This window comes from Bombina bombina, chromosome 6 (assembly GCF_027579735.1).
Source record: "Bombina bombina isolate aBomBom1 chromosome 6, aBomBom1.pri, whole genome shotgun sequence".
NCBI classification, from domain to species: domain Eukaryota; kingdom Metazoa; phylum Chordata; class Amphibia; order Anura; family Bombinatoridae; genus Bombina; species Bombina bombina.
In genome coordinates this window covers 434,148,850-434,161,100 of record NC_069504.1, presented here as the reverse complement: position 1 = coordinate 434,161,100, position 12,251 = coordinate 434,148,850, and the positions used below count along the sequence as shown (strand labels likewise).

The 12,251-nt window shown below is 42.8% G+C and overlaps 1 protein-coding gene across 1 annotated transcript in view; it reads right to left on the bottom strand.

The window, feature by feature from the left end:
• Window positions 1–12,251, bottom strand: part of LOC128663050 (organic cation/carnitine transporter 2) — a 295,715-nt gene that overhangs the window by 85,403 nt on the left and 198,061 nt on the right. The window contains exon 5 of the mRNA XM_053717190.1: window positions 761–887. Within this exon, the coding sequence (XP_053573165.1) occupies window positions 761–887 (127 nt within the window). The remainder of the gene's footprint in view (window positions 1–760; window positions 888–12,251) is intronic.

Here is a 12,251-nt window from a genome sequence, read left to right as displayed (position 1 = left end):
AGTATAACTGTTGTAACAGTGCTGGTTGTCATGACCATATGAAAACCCCACACTCTGTTCAATAGGGGAAGCCCTTCCCAGAGAGCCCATGTTCCCAACAGATAAGTATGTGCATTGTCGTTTCTGAGATACTATATGGCCCAGAAAAATAAAAGACTGCACTTACCTCAATGCTGTCCGACAGCATGACAGGTCCCACAGGATCAAGAGGTCTTCTCCTTCCTATAGCTCTGTGGACACAGATAGGGCCTAAGTTAGTATCTGCTAAGGCAATCATCGAAAGGGCAGAAACACAGTATGGGAGGCGCAGTGAGAATCATGTCCCACAAGTTCCCATTGCTTTAAAGCCACCAGTAGCTCTAGTCTAGAGGCTGACAAGGAATACGGCTACACCCTATAATAAAATAGCACTCACTGGTACCATTTTAAAAATAATAAACTCTTGATTGAAGAATCTAAACTAACACCTCACTTTACCTCTTCCTATAACTAACACAGGCAAAGAGAATGACTGGAGTGGGAGGGAAGGGAGGAGCTATATATACAGCTCTGCTGTGGTGCTCTTTGCCTTCTCCTGCTGACCAGGAGGCGTAATCCCACAAGTAAGAATGAAATCTGTGGACTGATCGTGTCTTTAAAAATTAAATTTGAATCATAAAAGAAAAATGCTGGGTTTCATGTCTCTTTAAGCACAAAGAAGCACACAGACAGAAAGAGGAAAACACTGGGACATCTACAATAACAAATATTAAAAAATTACCTCTGATATATTAAATATTGTGCTTGGTGGAGTGACCCCATTTTTCTTGGCTGCTCTCCGTATTATATCTTCTGCTTCTTGAAGTCTACCCTGTGATATGAGCCACCTGGGAGATTCTGGTATAACCCTGTAAACATTTGTGATTGGTTAATCTACATACACATCAGAGATATACATATCTTATACTTACAAGCTATGCTTTACATTTGTTTTCATACTGACCATACATTAGCAGTTGAGGGTACTAGTAAATGTTCCTATAATATATTGATTTCTGTGTAAATGACAATAAACACAATAAATTAGTGGCATTTTGGGGGAAGTTTTTCCCTTCCCCCCAGATACACAATCAGGCAAGACCACAAAACAGATTTTGATGGCAAATAAGAACCATGGGCCCAGCAAGTCTGACCAAAACTTATGTAGTTTGAAAGATAGCCTTATGCTTGTCCCAGGCATTCTTGAAATCCCCCCACAGTGTGTGTCCTTACAACTTCTAATGGAAATTTGTTCCGTTAATCAACCATCCTTTCTACTACCCTTCAGCTTGAGATCATGACCCCTTGTTTTTACAAAATTGTTCTTTTTATGTAAAATACTCACAATTTCAACTTCGATAAGCCCCTTATACTTTAAAGGTTACTATCATACATCACCTCTTTCCCTTCTCTCCTCTAAACTATACATATTTAGGTCATTGAGCCTTTCCATGTAAGCTTTATTTTTTAGACCATCTACCATTCATTATAGTAGCCCTCCTTTGAACTGACTTCAGGATGTTTATATCCTTCTGGAGATATGGCCTCCGGAGCTGCACACATTACGCAAGATAAGGCCGGATTAGTGATCTGTAAAGTGGCATAAGAACCTTAATATTTCTGCTGCAAATGACTATCAATCTATTGATCCCGGTCATTCATTTAATCCTCTAATTTTATTTATATAATGTCTAACTTGGTACACTCCCACACCCCACAAGAACATCAACTATTACATATTTTTGTATCATCTAAGAACAGATGTACTTAACCCTTTAGCCCTTTGCCGATATCGCTGATAATTATGCAAAACAAAACAGGCCCTATAACTGACCCCCAAGGAAAACTTCTACTTACTGTACCCTCTGCTAAATGCATTTCTTTAAATAAAAGGGATACTCTAATTTACTCCTATTATCAATTTTTCCTCATTCTCTTGCTATCTTTATTTGAAAAAGAAGGCCTCTAAGCTAAGGAGACAGCCATTTTTTGGTTAAGTACCCTGGACAGCACTTGTTTATTTGTAGGTGCATTTAGCCACCAATAAGCAAGCACAACCCTGGTTGTGAACCAAAAATGGGCCGGATTCTAAACTTACAATCTTGCTTTTCAAATAAAGATAACAAGAGAATGAAGAAAAAATAATGGGAATAAATTAGAAAGTTGCTTACGATTGCATGTTCTTTCTGAATCATGAAAGAAAAAATTTGGGTTCAGTGTCCCTTTAAGAGACTCTGTCTTCTATACTTAAGCCAGCATTCTACCCAGTTCACAATGTTTGAGTGCAGACCAAGGAATACAGTTTATTAATCAGTTTGTTGTGTGTGATCTAACACTACATAATCAAAAGAAGTAAATGTGATTAGTTTTTCATGGTCTTCCTGAAGTAAAATCATAATTACTGTTTCTCTTTTAAATTGTTTCTCTTTATTTAAAGGACCACTTAATGCAGTACAATTGCATAATTAACAAGTGCATTAAAAAATACAATGCCACCGTTTTAAAAAATCCTATATAAGATTTCTGTGTTAGAGTTTTTTATCCCTCTTTTTATACAAGGCAAGGAGAAACAAGTCATCTTTCCTTTAAGTTTTTTTAGTATGACAAAAGACATTAAGTTGTGAAAAACAAGGACATCCAATTACAGACTAGTATACGTATACCCTGTGAGCTTGTGCACATGCTCAGAAGGAGTTTGTTCCCCTGAAAGTGTGAATATAAATACACTGCAAAATTTCAGAATGTAAGTAAATTGGAGAAATAAGTGTCTTATAACTGCATGCTTTTTCTGACTAATAAAAACATAAATTATGCTTACCTGATCATTTTCTTTTCTTCTGATGGAGAGTCCACAGCTGCATTCATTACTTTTGGGAAATAAGAACCTGGCCACCAGGAGGAGGCAAAAACACCCCAGCCAAAGGCTTAAATATTCCTCCCTCTCCACTCTCCCCCCAGTCATTCTGCCGAGAACAAGGAACAGTAGAAGAAATATCAGGGTGAAAGGTGCCAGAAGAATAATATAAGGACGCCCCACATAAAAATTACGGATGGGGAGCTGTGGTAAATGATCAGATAAGCATAATTTCTGTTTTTCTTCTTAAATGGAATGCGTCCACAGCTGCATTCATTACTTTTGGGAAAACAATACCCAAGCTATAGAGGATACTGAATGCCAAGACGGGAGGGTACATTAGGCGGCCCATTCTGAGGGCACCAAGCATGAAAACCACTGCCCCCAAAAAAAAAAAAACAGCTTCGTCCGAAGTTGAGAAAAACAAACAAAAGGAAAAGCCCTGAGGACACTGACCCACAGGTAGTCCAGAGCCAAGCGAGAGACCGCAAAATCTGATTCAACTGAGCCAACAGGCCTCCAGGAGACACCATCACCCAACAGTCGGTGTTCCCTCACTAAAGAAGGGAACACCAGCCTAATCTCCCAAAAGGGAGAGGGCCAGGAGGACCGAAGGAAAAAAAGGAAATTTATGCTTGCCTGATAAATTTATTTCTTCTACGATATGACTAGTCCACGGATTTCATCCTTACTTGTGGGATTTATCCTCCTGCTAACAGGAAGTGGCAAAGAGCACCACAGCAGAGCTGTATATATAGCTCCTCCCTTCCCTCCACCTCCAGTCATTCGACCGAAGTTAGGAAGAGAAAGGAAAAGCCAAAGGTGCAGAGGTGACTGAAGTTTATAAAAAATATAATATAATCTAAACCCGTCTTAAAAATGACAGGGTGGGCCGTGGACTCGTCATATCGTAGAATAAATAAATTTATCAGGTAAGCATAAATTTCCTTTTCTTCTACAAGATATGACGAGTCCACGGATTTCATCCTTACTTGTGGGATACAATACCAAAGCTACAGGATACGGATGAAAGGGAGGGACAAGACAGGAACCTAAACGGAAGGCACCACTGCTTGAAGAACCTTTCTCCCAAAACCAGCCTCAGAAGAAGCAAAAGTATAAAATTTGTAAAAAGTGTGAAGAGACGACCAAGTCGCAGCCTTGCAAATCTGTTCAACAGAAGCATCATTTTTAAATGCCCATGAGGAAGCCACCGCCCTAGTAGAATGAGCCGTAATTCTTTCAGGAGGCTGCTGTCCAGCTAGATACTCTTCAGCCAAAAAGAAAGAGGTAGCCGTAGCTTTCTGAGCCCTACGCTTTCCAGAAAAAACAATGAATAATGAAGGTGATTGACGGAAATCCTTAGTCGCCTGCAAGTAAAACTTCAGGGCACGGACCACATCCAGGTTATGCAACATACAATCCTTCTTAGAAGAAGGTTTAGGACATAATGAAGGAACAATGATTTCCTGATTAATATTCTTATTAGAAACAACCTTAGGAAGGAAACCAGGTTTGGTACGTAAAACCACCTTATCAGAATGGAAGATAAGATAAGGCGAATCACATTGTACTGCTGAAAGCTCAGAAACTCTACGAGCAGAAGAAATAGCAACCAAAAACAAAACTTTCCAAGATAACTTAATATCTATGGAATGCATGGGTTCAAACGGAACCCCTTGAAGAACATTAAGAACTAAATTCAAACTCCAGGGTGGAGGAATTGGTCTAAACACAGGCTTAATTCTGGTTAGAGCCTGACAAAAAGACTGAACATCTGGAACATCTGCCAAACGTTTGTGTAGCAAAATTGACAAAGCAGAAATCTGTCCCTTTAAGGAATTCGCTGATAACCCTTTCTCCAAATCCTTCTTGGAGAAAAGACAGAATCCTGGGAATCCTAACTTTACTCCATGAGTAGCCCTTGGATTCACACCAAAAAAAGATATTTACGCCATATCTTATGATAGATCTTTCTAGTGACAGGCTTACGTGCCTGAATCAAAGTATTGATGACCGAATCAGAGAATCCCCGCTTAGAAAAAATCAAGCGTTCAATCTCCAAGCAGTCAGCTGCAGAGAAATTAGATTTGGATGTTGGAAAGGACCTTGAATGAGAATGTCCTGTCTCACTGGAAGTTTCCACGGAGGCAGAGAGGACATGTCCACTAGATCTGCATACCAAGTCCTGTGTGGCCATGCAGGCGCGATTAGCATTACTGAAGCTCTCTCCTGTTTGATCCGAGCAATCACCCGGGGAAGGAGAGGAAACGGTGGAAACACGTAAGCTAGGTACGACCAAGGCACTGCCAAGGCATCTATCAGTTCGGCCTGAGGATCCCTCGACCTGCATCCGTATCTTGGGAGCTTGGCATTCTGTCGAGATGCCATCAGATCCAATTCCGGTCTGCCCCATTGGAGAATCAGTGAGGCAAATACCTCCGGATAGAGTTCCCACTCCCCCCGATGAAAAGTCTGTCGGCTTAAAAAGTCCGCTTCCCAGTTGTCCACTCCTGGGATGTAGATTGCTGACAGATAACAAGAGTGGGCCTCCGCTCATTGAATTATCTTGGCTACTTCTGTCATCGCTAAGGAACTCCTCATTCCACCCTGATGATTGATGTAAGCCACAGTCGTGATGTTGTCCGACTAGAATCTGATGAATTTGGCCAAAGCCAACTGAGGCCATGCCTGAAGCGCATTGAATATTGCTCTCAATTCCAGAATATTGATTGGAAGTAGAGACTCTACCTGGGTCCATACACCCTGAGCCTTCAGGGAATTTCAGACTGCACCCCAGCCTAGTAGACTGGCGTCCATTGTCACTATCACCCACGAGGGTCTGCGGAAACACGTCCCTTGGGACAGATGATCCGGCGACAACCACCAAAGAAGAGAGTCTCTGGTCTCCTGGTCCAGATTTATCTGAGGAGATAAATTTGCATAATCCCCATTCCACTGTCCGAGCATGGACAGTTGCAGTGCTCTGAGATGAAATCGAGCAAACGGAATGATGTCCATTGCCGCCACCATCAATCCAATTACCTCCATGCACTTAGACACTGATGACCGAGGATTGGACTGAAGGGCTCGGCATGTATTTATAATCTTTGACTTTCTGACCTCCGTCAGAAAAATCTTCATGGCTATAGAATCTATCAGAGTTCCCAAGAAGGGAACCTTTGCCTGTGGAATTAGTGAACTTTTTTCTAGATTCACCTTCCATCCTTGAGTTCTCAGAAAGGACAACACTGTGCTGTGTCTGTATGAGATTTTTTTAGATGATAAGTAGACGCCTGAATCAGAATATCGTCTAGATAAGGTGCCACTGCTATGCCCCGCGGCCTGAGAACTGCCAGAAGGGACCCTAGAACCTTTGTGAAGATTCTGGGTGCTGTGGCCAACTCGAAGAGGAGAGCCACAAACTGATAAGGTTTGTCCAGGAAGGCAAACCTTAGGTACTGATGATGATCCTTGTGGATAGGAATATGAAGGTATGCATCCTTCAAGTCCACGGTAGTCATATATTGACCCTCCTGGATCATTGGTAAAATTGTTCGAATGGTCTCCATCTTGAAAGATGGGACTCTGAGAAATTTGTTTAGACTCTTGAGATATAAAATGGGTCTGAACGTTCCCTCTTTTTTGGGAACCACAAAAAGATTCGAGTAAAACCCCCGCCCCTGTTCTAGTCTTGGAACGGGACGAATTACTCCCAAAATAGAGAGGACTTTTACACAACGTAAGAACGCCTCTCTTTTTATCTGGTCTACAGACAATCATGAAAGAAGAAATCTCCCTCTTGGGAGAAAATTTTTGAATTTCAGTTGATACCCGTGGGTCGCAAATATCCAGTGCCCAGGGGTCCTGAACATCTCTTGCCCAAGCCTGGGCAAAGAGAGAAAGTCTGCCCCCTACTAGATCCGGCCCCGGATCGGGGGCCGCCCCTTCATGCTATCTTGGTAGTAGCAGCGGGCTTCTTGTGTTGTTTACCCTTGTACCAAGCCTGGTTGGGTCTCCAGACGGACTTGGCCTGAGCAAAATTCCCTTCCTGTTTTGTGGAGGAAGAGGAAGAAGAGGGTACTCCTTTAAAGTTCCGAAAGGAACGAAAATTATTCTGTTTACCCCTCAATTTAACAGTCTTATACTGAGGTAGGAGATGACTCTTACCTCCAGTGATGTCAGAAATTATTTCCTTCAAGTGAGGCCCGAATAGGGTTTTACCCTTGAAAGGAATAGCCAAAAGCTTTGACTTAGATGACACATCAGCAGACCAAGATTTTAACCATAACGCTCTACGTGCTAAAATGGCAAATCCAGCATTCTTCGCCGCCAACTTATCAATTTGAAAGGCGGCATCTGTGATAAAAGAATTAGCCAGCCTGAGAGCCTTAATTCTATCTAAGATATCCTCTAAAGGAGTCTCAGTCTTAAGAGACTCTTCTAAAGCCTCAAACCAGAAGGCCGTCGCAGTGGTAACTGGTACAATGCATGCCGTTGGTTGCAAGAGGAAACCCTGATGAATAAACAATTTCTTATCCATAGGGTCTTTGAAAGCACAGCTGTCCTCAATAGGAATAGTTGTACGCTTAGCCAGGGTAAATATAGCTCCTTCCACCTTAGGGACTGTTTGCCAGGAGTCCCGAACAGTGTCAGATATAAGATAGATTTTCTTGAAATTAGGAGAGGGTGCGAACGGGATACCCGGTCTGTCCCATTCCCTCTTAATAATCTCCGAAATTCTTTTAGGAACCGGAAAAACGTCAGTGTAAGCAGGTACCTCTAAGTATTTGTCCATCTTACACAATTTCTCTGGTGGTACCACAATAGGGTCACAGTCATCCAGAGTCACTAAAACCTCCCTAAGTAAAAGACGGAGGTGCTCAAGCTTAAATTTAAAGGACAAACGTCCGAGTCCATCTGAGGTAACGCACTTCCCGAATCGGAAAGTTCCCCCTCAGGTAGAAGTTCCCTAACCCCCAATTCAGATCCCTGTGAGGGTACATCGGAAATAGCTAACAACGCATCAGAGTGTTCAGCATTCACATTGACCTCTGTCCTACTGCTTTTAGCCTGTAACACTGGCAACTTAGATAATACCTCAGTAAGGGTAGTAGACATAACAGCAGCCATATCCTGCAGAGTAAATGAATTAGACGCGGTTGAAGAACTAGGCGTCGCTTGAGTGGGCGTTAAAGGTTGTGACGCTTGGGGAGAAGTTGGCGGTATACCCTGATTCCCTTCAGACTGAGAATCATCTTTACACACATTTTCCATACATAAAATTTGTGCTTTACATTGTAAGGCCCTCTCAGTACACGAGGGACAAAAAGTCAGAGGGGGTTCCACAGTGGCATCTAAACACATAGAGCAAGGAGTTTCCTCCTCAGTGTCCAACATGTTAAACAGACTAGCAATACTGATAATAGTCGTACCTTGCTAAATATTGAGCTCTGAATTAAATTAAATGCGAAAATAATAAAAGCCCAAAATAACTGTATTGCGCCTTTAAATTTTAAAAGCTATTTTAAAAACTATTTTACTTAACAACTGCAAAAACGCTTTTTGGCCAGAAAAAAAACTATTTTAAAGTGCCCAAAATACTCCTTAATATTGCATCCACTTGCTAGATATGCAAAATTACAATATATATCAATTAGAACTAACTATTTAAATATTGGCCCCTGCACCACGCCACAGCTCCGCTGTGGCGCCTACCTGCCCCGGAATTAACTTGTTGCAGCGGATACAGCGTGGAAGGACTAATCGATAGGATAGTAGACAACTTAGGCCTCCAGCCTCTGCTTGCTATGCAATCCGGATGAAAACTGCGCGACGGAGCGCGCGAAAACAGGCCCCGCCCACCGTGGGCGTACAGTAATCCTGACTAAGACCCGCATGGGTCGCAGTACAAACAACATGCATGTTGAAATAAAAAATATATGCCATGTGCCCCCTAATGCAGACAAAATCGTAACACTGAGTCCTGCATCCAGAAATAAAAATTAACCGCCCTAAAGCCTCCCAGCGTCCAGCCCAAGATAAGCCACAAAGGTCTTTACATACTTTTGGCAAATAAAATAAATAAAATAAAGAGATTTCAGGTACACCATATCTTTTTCATTAGTGCATACTGCTTACCCTTCCCCATATATGGGACCATGTCAGCCTGTTCTGATGCATCAAGTCTCCCCAGAAAACAAAAGACTGAACATACCTCAATGCTGGTTGTAGCAAGACACCGTTCTCCACACTGAAGATTTTCTTACACTACCTTCAGCTGCGCTGTGGGAACCATCATGGATCTTAGATAATGTTTGCTAAGATCATCAACCTCAGGGCAGAAAAAAACATAATTTATGTAAGAACTTACCTGATAAATTCATTTCTTTCATATTAACAAGAGTCCATGAGCTAGTGACGTATGGGATATACATTCCTACCAGGAGGGGCAAAGTTTCCCAAACCTTAAAATGCCTATAAATACACCCCTCACCACACCCACAAATCATTTTAACGAATAGCCAAGAAGTGGGGTGATAAGAAAAAAGTGCGAAAGCATAAAAAAACAGAATTTATGCTTACCTGATAAATTACTTTCTCCAACGGCGTGTCCAGTCCACGGCGTCATCCATTACTTGTGGGAATATTCTCTTCCCCAACAGGAAATGGCAAAGAGCACAGCAAAAGCTGTCCATATAGTCCCTCCCAGGCTCCGCCCCCCCAGTCATTCGACCGACGGTTAGGAGAAAAAAGGAGAAACTATAGGGTGCCGTGGTGACTGTAGTGTATAGAGAAAGAAATTTTTCAAACCTGATTAAAAAACCAGGGCGGGCCGTGGACCGGACACACCAATGTTGGAGAAAGTAATTTATCAGGTAAGCATAAATTCTGTTTTCTCCAACATTGGTGTGTCCGGTCCACAGCGTCATCCATTACTTGTGGGAACCAATACCAAAGCTTTAGGACACGGATGAAGGGAGGGAGCAAATCAGGTTACCTAAATAGAAGGCACCACGGCTTGCAAAACCTTTCTCCCAAAAATAGCCTCCGAAGAAGCATAAGTATCAAATTTGTAAAATTTGGCAAAAGTGTGCAGAGAAGACCAAATCGCTGCCTTACATATCTGATCAACAGAAGCCTCATTCTTGAAGGCCCATGTGGAAGCCACAGCCCTAGTAGAGTGAGCTGTGATTCGTTCAGGAGGCTGCCGTCCGGCAGTCTCATAAGCCAATCGGATTATGCTTTTCAGCCAGAAAGAAAGAGAGGTAGCAGTAGCTTTGTGTCCTCTCCTCTTACCAGAATAAACGACAAACAAAGAAGAAGTTTGTCTGAAATCCTTTGTTGCTTCTAAATAGAACTTTAAAGCACGGACTACATCTAAATTGTGTAACAAACGTTCCTTCTTTGAAACTGGATTCGGACACAAAGAAGGAACAACTATTTCCTGGTTAATGTTCTTGTTGGAAACAACTTTTGGAAGAAAAACAGGCTTCGTACGCAAAACAACCTTATCTGAATGGAACACCAGATAGGGTGGATCACACTGCAAAGCAGATAATTCAGAAACTCTTCTAGCAGAAGAAATAGCAACCAAAAACATAACTTTCTAAGATAGTAACTTGATATCTATGGAATGTAAGGGTTCAAACGGAACCCCTTGAAGAACTGAAAGAACTAAATTTAGACTCCAGGGAGGAGTCAAGGGTCTGTAAACAGGCTTGATTCTAACCAAAGCCTGTACAAAAGCTTGTACATCTGGCACAGCTGCCAGTCGTTTGTGTAACAAGACAGATAAAGCAGAAATCTGTCCTTTTAGAGAACTCGCTGACAATCCCTTATCCAAATCTTCTTGGAGAAAGGAGAGGATCCTAGGAATTTTAATCTTACTCCAGGAGAATCCCTTGGATTCACACCAACAGATATATCTTTTCCATATTTTATGGTAAATCTTTCTAGTCACCGGTTTTCTGGCTTGGACCAAAGTATCCATCACTGAATCTGAAAACCCACGCTTGGATAAAATCAAACGTTCAATTTCCAAGCAGTCAGCTGCAGAGAAACTAAATTTGGATGTTTGAATGGACCTTGTACTAGAAGATCCTGTCTCAAAGGTAGCTTCCATGGTGGAGCCGATGACATATTCACCAGGTCTGCATACCAAGTCCTGCGCGGCCACGCAGGAGCTATCAGAATCACCGAGGCCTTCTCCTGTTTGATCCTGGCTACAAGCCTGGGAAGGAGAGGGAACGGTGGAAACGCATAAGCTAGGTTGAACGACCAAGGCGCCACTAATGCATCCACTAGAGTCGCCTTGGGATCCCTGGATCTGGACCCGTAGCAAGAAACCTTGAAGTTCTGACGAGACGCCATCAGATCCATGTCTGGAATGCCCCATAATTGAGTCAACTGGGCAAACACCTCCGGGTGAAGTTCCCACTCCCCCGGATGGAAAGTCTGACGACTCAGATAATCCGCCTCCCAGTTGTCTACTCCTGGGATGTAAATTGCAGATAGGTGGCAGGAGTGATCCTCCGCCCATTTGATGATTTTGGACACCTCTCTCATCGCCAAGGAACTCCTTGTTCCCCCCTGATGGTTGATGTAAGCTACAGTCGTCATGTTGTCTGACTGGAATCTTACGAATCCGGCCTTCGCTAGTTGAGGCCAAGCCCGGAGAGCATTGAATATCGCTCTCAGTTCCAGGATGTTTATCGGGAGAAGAGACTCTTCCCGAGACCATAGACCCTGAGCTTTCAGGGAATCCCAGACCGCACCCCAGCCTAATAGACTGGCGTCGGTCGTGACAATGACCCACTCTGGTCTGCGGAAACTCATTCCCTGGGACAGGTGATCCTGGGTCAACCACCAACGGAGTGAGTCTCTGGTCATCTGGTCTACTTGAATCATTGGAGACAAGTCTGTATAGTCCCCATTCCACTGCTTGAGCATGCACAGTTGTAATGGTCTTAGATGAATTCGAGCAAAAGGAACTATGTCCATTGCTGCAACCATCAACCCTACTACTTCCATGCACTGAGCTATGGAAGGCTGCAGAATAGAGTGAAGAACTTGACAAGCGTTTAGAAGCTTTGACTTTCTGACTTCTGTCAGGAAGATCTTCATTTCTAAAGAATCTATTATTGTTCCCAAAAAGGGAACTCTTGTCGACGGATACAGGGAACTCTTTTCTACGTTCACCTTCCACCCGTGAGATCTGAGAAAGGCTAGAACAATGTCTGTATGAGCCTTTGCTTTGGAAAGAGATGACGCTTGGATTAGAATGTCGTCCAGATAAGGTGCCACTGCAATACCCCTTGGTCTTAGGACCGCTAGAAGGGACCCGAGCACCTTTGTGAAAATCCTTGGAGCAGTGGCT